The 11201-nt window shown below is 37.5% G+C and overlaps 1 protein-coding gene across 2 annotated transcripts in view; it reads left to right on the top strand.

Moving 5' to 3' along the window:
- Positions 1-473: 473 nt before the first annotated feature.
- Positions 474-11201, top strand: part of LOC135076048 (uncharacterized) — an 84344-nt gene continuing 73616 nt past the window's right edge. Inside the window, exon 1 of one of the 2 annotated variants that reach the window (XM_063970497.1) lies at positions 474-617. In XM_063970497.1, coding sequence (XP_063826567.1) covers positions 489-617 — 129 coding nt within the window. In that variant the 5' untranslated portion in view covers positions 474-488. Of the gene's footprint in view, positions 618-5920; positions 6128-11201 lie in introns of those variants that run through there. The other variant, XM_063970498.1, reaches the window with a different exon arrangement.

Genomic DNA, 11201 nt, shown 5'->3' with positions numbered 1-11201 from the left:
TCTACGTTCGTAGCATTCGAATCACTCCTGTATTGGTTCCAACATACCGTAACACGAATAAGGCGACAATAAAGTGTACCGAACAAATTATTAGTCTACCAAGTTCGAGCACGCAGGACGACGGTTTTCAACGCTCCCTTGGTGCAGTGCGAAAAGTTTTTGGACAAAAATATATTTTATAAACTTTTGTTTGTGTTCTAGTTTGCTTTAGATGTTCTAAACGCATCTTTTAAAACTTTCTAATTGTCTTATTAACGTTGCCGAATTTAGTGGTTCGTACTCGTGGTGACCGCCTTAGAGTAATCTATTCAGAGAGTTGTAATTAATTCGGTCCGCTTCGTTGCGATTTATATAATATTATAATGTGCATCTCTGTCCGAGATTTGTTTTTATGAAAGAATTTAGTTTTATCACGTCCGCGAGTGGCACCCATCGTGTTACAAGTGCAGTGCTGATGATATACATTGACGCGTGGATAGGTGCCTGATATGGAACGTTACACAGTGAACCGCCGATCTAAGAGGAAGAACGAGGGATTTTTAACAAAATGGCGGAGGAAATACGTCGGGGGTATCCTGAAGAAACACTCTTGGATCAGCAGCGGTTACGATTTGAACGTAAGTAGATCACTTTCAGTTAAAACACTAACTTCACCAACAGCTAACACGGTATACTTAATTGTTTTAGTGCAGATAAATAAATTATAGCTTTAGGCACTAATTGCAAGTAATTATTCTAAGTTAAGAATAGCGATGAGTGAGATGCGTCATTTTTAAACGTGACAGTATTGATAATTAAGTCCTCGCTTTTAATTCTATGGTCGAACAATGCCATACAATATCGCACACGTATTATACGTCAAGGTGGACATAAGTGTATGGCTATTGTCCTTCGGAAGTATACAGTACTACAGTATAAGTGCCAATATACATTGAAGAATCTTATCAACCCCAGACCACACACAGGCAGCCGATAGAGTTAATTGAAATATTCCAATTGCGGTGTACAATTATCGTGAAATAGAACAGATATTCATTCATCATTTTAAGTGGCACTTAAGTGGTTCCTAAGTGGATCCAGTAGGCCTTTCCCTTTCCTATTTATGAACGTCAGACCACGACCCACGGAATTTTGTAGATTCGAACAGTAGCTAAGTAGGTAATAAAATTAAATGTTATCCACACAACACAATCTTCAGGTATTATCACTAAGATCTAAAACCTAGGTAATGAAAATTCTTAATCTACTATTCTTTATCAATACAACACCGTTTGCCAGTAGGCATTGCATACACACGAGTAGACGTTCGAAAATTCGTTTTCAAACCTGTGTTTGTATACCTAGTTCCCTACCATCGTAGAGTTTGAGCTGAGTTATGAACGTCGTTTCATAACGGTCCCATGTCTGTCATGCATTATAAAACGAGATAATGCACGTTATTATCATTAATTTGTCGCCAAGTTAGCTCATGAGAGCAGCTGATCTTTATCTTACCTTCACGCCTAACTCTAGACACATAGAACTGCGTTTAAAATACCTAGGTGATCCCTTTGCTCGTTTGCCTCCTGTCACTTAAAAAAAAACCTAGGTACTTACATTTTAGTGTCGTTGGACTCTACATGTTTAGCTAAATGATGAAACCTTGCCAATGATTTAATACTGCTGTTAATATAGTTATATCTTCGATACAATTATCATTCATCTGACAACCTCATACTCATAGTATTATTTATGGCTGACTTCTTTCCGAGAAACCCATGATTTTCAGCTTATTATCCTAAGCTTTATCAAGCTTGACCACGAGAAGAGAAAACCAATGTAGAAGAAGCTATATTTGAATAAGAGTCAGAAGTATAGTCACGCTCACACTGTAAGGGACTCTACAATTACGTCCATCATTATAGCAGTCTGTTATTTGCGTTACTTAAATACTTACTCAACCAAACAGTAGGCCGCATCAATACCCATTAGCATTAAAATGTCAAAGGTGTGTGAGAAGCGGTTCACCCTGAACTATGCAGTTTCTTTGAAGATCACATTAGTGATAGTTGATGCGAATGTAGTTATAATAAATCTAGATTCTAATTCGATAGCTGTTGCTCTGTTAGTCCGTCTTTGACAAGAAAGCCCTTCTTTGTTTTCTGCCGAGTACTTCTCCTTTCTGCTAAGATAGGTACCTTGATTGGTTGATGGGCACTTACGATTTTTACTATTCACATATCAACACGTTCAAAATACTGTAGTACAAACGTCATGGATGTTTGTTAAAAATATTAATCAAGTGCATTGAGTTATTCTTTCCTACTTTCTCTTATCATTGTTCTCTATGTGCAATTACCTACATTTCCTGTGCATTTGGGTCGCATTATCACATTAAACCTGTCATGTTGTGTATCGTATGAATAAAAGAACGCAGCCCTACTTATTTTGTTTGAAGTTGGTCACGCTCTTACATCAAGAACGATAGGTAAATCATTATGATATCACTATAATATGATTTACAACTATTTTATTAAAAACTCGACCGTCCCTTGATAGTGTAGGTAGGCACCTATCCTTCTAGAGTCATATAGCATAGGTAGGGTATTCGTTTCAGCCAAAAGACGTCCACTGCTCACAAAGGTCTCTCCCAAGGATTTCCATAATGACCGCATCCAAGTGCTTCACCTTCACCAGATCGTCGGTCCAGTGGGAGGTCTGCCCACATTTCGTCTTCCAGCTCGTGGTCACTCGAGAACTTTTCTGCCCCAACGGTTTTGGTAGGTTGTACTTAAACATAATCACTTTCACCACACTAATTAAGTATTCCATTGAATCTTCGCGTGGCGTGACAAACACTTCCTTACATGGCTGGTTTTTGATAGGTGTCTGCTTACTCATTGCCGATGTTGCATACAAGTTGGCGATATAAAAACAATTTTCTATTTATTGTAACATGACTAAACTCACGTGATAGAAACTGTGTTCGATTAGGTACAAGCATTTAAAATATCGGGGCACATAGCTCGTAGAGACGATGGCCGTTGGGGTAGAAAGGTTCTCGAGTGGCGACCACGGGCTGGAAGACGTGGCGTGGGCAAGCCTCCTACTAGGTGGACCGACAATGGTAATGGTCGCGGGAAGAACCTGGATGCGGGCAGCGCAGGACCGTTCATTGTAGAAAACCTTGGGGGAGACCTTTGTCCAGCAGTGGACGTCATTTGGCTAAAACGAACGAACGGTTTCAAATATCAACAAGATGAAAGTAAACTTAACTTGAATTTCGAGACTGACAAAGCTGACTGGTTTCTTTCTGCCACTTCTTATAGCACCAGCCGATAATCATGTTGTCCCAGAGTGGTGGTAGAGCAAACTATATTGGGACATGTGTAAGTGCCCTGAGTGCCCGAGCAACTGCACGCAGGAGGATTTGATTAATGCTGCTGACAACGCCACTCTTGTAGCGGAGTTTTGGGCTGACACAGTGTAGGTTTATTGTCGACACGATTAGAAGAAGAAGTGCCTACATACCAATTAAGAATTTGGGCGTAATAAATTGGAATGATAAATTAGGTACAGGTATAAATTTCCATTTCAAAAAGTAGATACTAAAGAAGGAATGGAGCAGTCTCTTTACATAAATTACCCTTCTTTCCTGCGGTCGGTTAAAAAGCACAGATTTGTTTTGTCCACAATCATCTGCACACGGAAATGGTAGACAACTGTCTTTTAAACGTGTAATAAAGTGGAATGCATTACCAGGGAAAGGCGTTTACCGTAACAGTGCAAACGGTTGACCCGAGCGAATGGATCGCCATGACACAAACGCAGCTTCCAAACTTTAATATGGCCGACCCCCAAGCACAGGCATCCTCCAAGTCAACATCTTTTATGTACCTACCTATTTAGATTCGTAGACAATTGCTAGATAGTACTAGCTCTTTCAAAGAAAACAATTGCATGGGCAAACCGAAAACCAATAGAGAAAAATAAAAATCGACTATTGTGGTGAGCTCATGTGATACAAGCATAAATTTAGCTTAGTACGAGGGGCTAACGCATTATTACAATGTTCCTTCTCAAATCCCTTCCTATAAATAATTCTATCGATCCCTCTCCCTCCACTCATCCCACCAAGCTAAGAAGGACAATTGAGGTACAAATAGAGCCGAAATTATTATTATAGAGCAGAATTCATTTCATGTTGTGACAAAAAGATACTTGTACATAAAAGGCAAAAGCGTTGATCGACAATTCGATATCATCACAACTTGCAGGGTAGGCTACCGCAACCACAGTTTGGGAACCACTGCCCCAAACCAATACGGGTAACCGCGTTCAAAACCGCATTGTTGCGAATATTCTCACGAAACTCAAGCCAAGTTGGTATTCTAGATCGATTCCTTTCTAGTAAATTAACGAACTAATAAGGAACTAGTGGTACATACCTACTAATATCAGATTTTTTTTACAACTGTGACATTATTTACCAAAATTATTAAACTGCTGACGCCATTAAATTGAAGTTAATTGTGTACCTTAAGTAGGTAAGTAGGTAGCTGGCTACTATAGAAGAAAATTAGTAACTGTAACACAAAGCTATTATTTTCACTTTCAGTTACAAAGGAAAAAGGTTAATTTGCATGCAAGTACAAGTCATCATCAATCATCATTATGTCAGTAAATGCTTTACGAGGAGTTTAAATTTTCCATTTTTTACTTTTTTAGAAGTTTAGGCTGTGGTAGTACAATGCGTAATTGCAGCACGTTTAAACGTAACTATAACATTAACCGATGTTTTTGTATGGAGTTTGACAGACTTTTGACGTTTGTTAAATGGATGAATGAATGGTGCAACCCAGCCTTAGAATTTTATTTTGACGAACATTCATGATCAATACATAATACTATGTTCTTAGTAAAGTTTTAGCTCTACATTGTTGGACAGACTATTACCGGTTTATTTAACTATGTAGAAGTATCTTTTAGTCCATCTACTGCAAGTTTGCAACTTATTCAACCGACGGCATTACCTGATAAGTTATGTAAGTAAATAAAAAGCTAATGTTTATACATAACTTGCATGTTACGTGAAATATAAAAGTTATGTTTTCTCTATTGTAATTTATGGGTTCGATACTTACAGTAATGATGCACGAAGACTGTCTTCATTTTCCCCATAAGCCCCACGCCATCTTTGTTTTGTACGGACCGAGTTTTTATGCCTTCGTTACCTTATTATAATGCTTCATAATTATACCTAGCAAAGTTATGATTGTAATCTACCCACATAATCAGGATGTTTATAATGATGCCGCATCTCATTTTTTAACTATCTTAGGTTAGCTCCCGAGATATTTTCCCAGCAATCCTTATCAGAATTCCCGGGTCGGAAACTACATCAATTTGCAATCCTGTACAGCAACGTTAAAAATACATGTTTATACACGCACACTAAACTAAGGGCAGGTAAATCTAGTACGTATCAAGTTGTCTGAGATTAGATCTAACCGCTTGGGTGTATTGCATCGTTACTGCAAACTTATCTTGAACCAATATCCAGCACTTCTATCAGGACACTTTCGACTCTATAGCTCTAGAAATAACGGCCTCCAAATACGAAAATAAACTGACTAATAACGCTATTGCGACAGCCAGTCCTACGTCGAAGTCAACGTTTCATACTTATAAACATTATGGTTGTTGTGTTGCTTAGTTGCAGACACAGTGTTAGAAGGGAAAGGTCTGCACGCGAATCATATAGTATGTTTTGTACTAAACGCCTTAAAGTATAGTGCAACGTGCATTAACCGGTCAAAGATAATAGTGAGTTCAAGTATTGCTGCAATCATGAACTTAATATTGTCAGTGTGTGTGTCAAAAGTTTGCGATTCGCGCCAAAATCAGTGTCGGATTTGAATAAAAAAGAAGTTAAAAGTTTGCGGCCAGTGCAGTGGCATTGGTTCGGACATAAACAAAAAAGTTCAGTGTCGTTGCAACAGTTTATAAAAAGTTTGGTTAGATCTCTTTGGTGACCATAGCGGATTGGTTGACATTTGGTTTTTTAAACAAAGGAGGTTCAAGCAAAGGTGTCGCTATGCCCCAGATTTTCTTCAAAAAAGTGATGGTGGTGCAGGAACGAACCGAGGTGAGTTACTTTCACTTTTCGCGGTGCGCGTAACGCTCCTTGCGGGGTACCTGCTTTATTACTTGGAACTTTGTGGAAAATGTACTTTTCAACATGAAAATTTCATAAAATAGTATAAAAAATAAGTACGCTTTAAGTGTGGTTCATATTTGGCCTAATTATTCGTTTAAATCCATTTTCAAAGTCTTGCTTCAGTCGAATGAAAATGAAATCGTTCTTGATTAAAATAACTTAACGTATTTCAGTGTATTGTATTGTAATGAAGCCATTACCAAGGTTTCGTTTAATTATTTTAATTAATTAGCAAATTAATCAGACGGTGAAGTAACTTTGTAGGTTTATGTATATGATAACACTTGAAGGACTTTTGTTCATTATTTCATTTCAAAGTTCAATACGCAATCTAGAAGTTTAATTAAACTATCAATTTGACAATCTAATTACGATTGGAACATGTATCTATTAAACACGACATACTATGTGAAGTTTGTTGCAAAATGTTGCCGACCTCGTAATATATCTCTTATTTGTATGCTTATCTAGTTAGAATAATCTTATGGATCTATATGCATTAATAGTTAGTTTTAAATCGTATTGACAGTGTAGTTACAACGGACAAGTATCTTGTCAGCCCTTGGCATCAATAAGTGTTGGGAATGGAAGTAATGGAACGGAGTTAAACATTATCTAACCTAAACAACGAATAAACCGCCTTAATTTCTAAACATAACGCTTTATTTTAAATAGTCAGCAATATTAAAATAAGGATCGAGAGTGACAATGATGATAATTTTATAGAAGAAAATGTAGAGCAAAGATGGTTTGCCGACGTAAGCATAGTCTACATTAAGCATTCGTCGGCAAACCATCTTGTAGGTACAAGAGATTTTTTCATATCAGAAAATACATTTTTGTTTTAGAATCAAACGCATCAGAAATACATCAGATTCTTTGCCATCTTTACTCTGTGATGTTTAGCCAGATAGTTATATTGTCGTTCATTCAAAACTTGGTGACTCTACATTTATTTATTATATTGCACCAATCACAATTTACAACCACATAGCTTGAGTCCTTCTTACGGCGACGTGCTCGTCTGTACTGTACATAATTATGTCTCCAACACGATATCCGATGCCCAAATACTATATCGCCCATCCCAATGATTCGAGTACATACTATACACATTGTTTAAAGGTCATTTTCCGGGTCATGTCCCAATTACTCCACGCCATAGCATTCACCCAGTTCTTTGACATATACAATCGAAGATTAACAATCGAATCGTCAATAACACGTAGGACAGCGGTTCCGAGCCGGCACCGTCGGATCCAGACCGGAACGGCCCCGTTGTGTAACGCTGGACCATCAACAACGCCATGTTAGAACGATTCTTTTATGTTTTTACTTTTAAAAAACTGGCTTGTAACTAACGCCCGTAATCACAAACATTACAATGAGGTCTCACAGTGCGCGTGGACGCACAGGGTGACGACACATGAACCAATCAGAGCTCTATTCAACGCTGTGGGTTCGATTTGCAGCTTCACTTAAGCAGGCATCGTGTGTGAATACGAGCATATCATTATGTGACCGGATTGAGATAAAAGTAGTTACAATAAGTAATCCAATTTCGAATTGAAATCTGGAAACTGAATAACTGACACTTGAAGTGATATCTAAAAAAGTCTGGACAGTAGCCTACTTCATTAATTTGTCCCTTCTAAACGGCCCATACCAAGGCAAGGATCGGTGCGAACTTAGAAAGTGAAATAACTCTATTGAGCAATGCATTAGGATAAAATATTGTTGTTGGAGTCAAACCCCTTGTTTCAGACTCACCATCAAACCTACTTATTTTGGACAATAAGGACCAACTTTTATAGTCCTAACTAGACTACAACAACTTAAATAAGTAGTTAGGGAACTACTTATCTTTGCATTTTACCGAGAAGTAAGTACATATACAAAAGGTATTCACTTTCCATGCATCTGACATCATCTCCGAACACACCACAATGGCCGCTGTCCGACTATTTATCATGTCAGCTATCAAAAGACGTCTTCAGAACGTCTCCATAAATACCTCTGGAGTAGGGATGGCGGCTTGTGCTAAAAACTATCGATTTTCGAATTAATTTGAGTAGAGACGGACACTCGATTAATATATCAACTCGTAATAGATGTCTAGTAAGGTTTTTCGAAGAAGTCTTTCATCGAAAATAAAACTTGCACCTAATTTAGTGGTTCTGCAGTAAGCAATTCTGCAATGCCTCATGGTCAGGCATTGCAGAATTGCTTCTAGTTCAAGAAAATAACAGTTTCTTGATTATCTGAGGCGCTGGATACAAGCCGCTACCAACCCGGCGATGTGGAAATCATTGGGGGACCCCTATGTTCAGCAGTGGACGTCATGTCACAGAAATGATGATGATGATGAGTATATAAGACCGATTCAATTAGCTCAATAGTTAAGATCGATTTATAAATCGATTCTTCGATCTCGTACCGCCATCTCTACACTACCGTAAGTGTTATCACTCTCACTTTGGTTGACCTTACAAGACAGTTAGATAAATGGACCACCAACAGATCAGCGGATGCGACTGTGCCATTGTCATCTCGTTATGGTAGATTGGGTTTTATTTCGATGCCGATTACGTGCTGGTTATCGTTGATTGCGCTCTTTAGGTGCCTATTACGAAATCAAATTCCTCTCAGAGCCATCATTGCTGATTAAACTTATTTGGCTGATTGGCTGTTGGGTGGGTGTCTTTTTTTCTAATTTCTAAAGGGAACCATAAGAAAAACAAGGTTAATTTAATTATAGATCAGTTTTAAAAGGATAACAATACCTTCCCTCGACACAACCATGGTTTAGGCATGTAGAAAATTCCCATCTCCAATTAATCTCTGGAATATGTGATCTAATGTAAGATAACAGTTCTATTATCATGTATCTATTTGAAGAACAGACACTTGGCAGTGAACTTCGAGAAATTCCGGGAGACAAGCGAAGCGAAAACAAAAACGAAAGCGCCTTCCTAAAAAGAAAACGAGTGTGATTAATGATACTGCTAAATAAGCATCTGTATTAAGCAACCTAAATAAGTAAATACTTACGATTGTAGTCCTAAAGGTTGTTTGTATAAAGTTTGAATTGCTAATTAAGGAGTGGGAAGGATAGCGCCATCATGACGTCATCCGGCGTCAAATGTGGGTGCGTATGCGCCGGTGCGTCACGCGTCACTTGTCTTCATGATCGATTGTTGTTTATTGATCCTTTTGCAGTCGCAATGCTGTCCCAGAATAGTTTGTTACCAAGGATGTGATAGTGGATAATTAAGGTATCAAGGAACAGAAAATAGCTTTAGTAAATTTGACAATGATTAATTTGATTAAGAAACTGTTATTTTGAAAGACAGTTAAAAAGTGTGTTGACTATTTTTAAGTTCAAAAACTACATGTTGGGCGCCATTCCTAAATTTCAATTTCAAAACCAGAATTGAACTTAATTTTTAAAATTAAATTAAAATTTGGGAATTATTATATCGATCAATGAATATGAAAAAGAAAAGATAGTCCGTATTCGATTCAATTCTAAACTCCGAGATAGATGTCAATAAAGAGGAATCTACGATGCTTCTGTAATTGTTCATTACTTACATCTAGTGTAGGTAAATAATTATAATAATCACTTCAATCCCATTTAAATTATTTTATTATTTATGTCACATGAATCGAAACTTAAGTACATTATTGTCTACAGAAAGTATGTAGAGTTCGCGATGATCATAATACGGAAAGTACATAAGCTTTAAATTCAAGTCATGTATGAACTTAACCTCAAGCTGTTAGCTGTTCTTGTGCTTAACTTTATAGTTAGTTAGATAACAGCTTGTCAGTATCCTAGTGATTAACTAAAGATGCGCTTAGCTATAATTATGTGTTGGTGTGCCCGTGGGTGTTTGAGGACGGTAGGGGGCGTGCAAGGTGCGTCATGTCATTCAGACAATAGCACATCAAGTTTATCATTGTAGCATCTTGTGTTTTTGTATTAAGTGCCATTTTGCAAAGGAAAATTCAATGCTGATTAACCGTTGAATGGAATACAGAAGTGGCATTTACAATGACGGGTGTATTTGAAAATTGATGGGTTAGTTGGATGGCCTTTGGAAAATAACATTTGAGTTTATGCTGAGAGCTAGTTATGGTTAACGATATTGAAATTCTTTTGATAGAGAACAAAGCTAGATTCATAGATATAAATGTGTCGTAATTAGGTAATTAGTATTAAGTTTGATTTTACTTCATTCAAATTCAGCCAAATGACGTCCACTGTTGGACAAAGGCCCGTAAGGATTTCCACAAGGAACGGTCCTGCGCTGCCCGCATTCATTCATTAACTTCCCAACCTTCACCAGATCGTCGGTCCAACTATTGGGATCTTAGATTTTACATAAAATTTTTATTCTTATAATGATTTACGTATAAATTGTTTAAAAGACACATTACTTATTTGCGAGTATAAAATTAACATCACATTTACCCGTGAAAGTAAAGTAGGTACCTAATAAACACATCATAATATTGTCAATACCCCAGCAAAATATGCAACATTTTTGCCATATCATTCTCGACCTAAGTGACCATTGATAAGGTCTTTATTAAATAACATGATGACAGGTATCACAGCGGTCGAAAGGTTGTGAGAAAGGTGGCGGATTATGCAACTTTGTTTGGTCTAAATCATAAGAGATAGCGACAAAAATATTCTAAACATTCGCATAATAAATTACATTTCGCAAACTTTTACTACACACTTAGTTAGGCTGAGTTGCACCACCTTTTTTTTTCGACTGGAAAATGCATTGAGTTGCATACCCAATGGCTCGGGGTCCAATGGGTTATGTGGGGCTCTCCCTGTTAGAAGAGCAGGGCCTACCCACTAAAAACCAGAACTTTAACCTTAACTATAAAGACAACAATTTTTTTTTGTATGGAGTTTGACACACTTGACGTTTGTTATAGTTAAAGTAAGATGGTGCAACTGAAATTTTGACTTGCAATATTG

The sequence above is a fragment of the Ostrinia nubilalis genome, chromosome 11 (genome assembly GCF_963855985.1).
Source record: "Ostrinia nubilalis chromosome 11, ilOstNubi1.1, whole genome shotgun sequence".
Taxonomy (NCBI): Eukaryota; Metazoa; Arthropoda; class Insecta; order Lepidoptera; family Crambidae; genus Ostrinia; species Ostrinia nubilalis.
The sequence above is the reverse complement of the archived record's forward strand: the minus strand, read 5'-3'. Positions and strand labels throughout refer to the sequence as shown.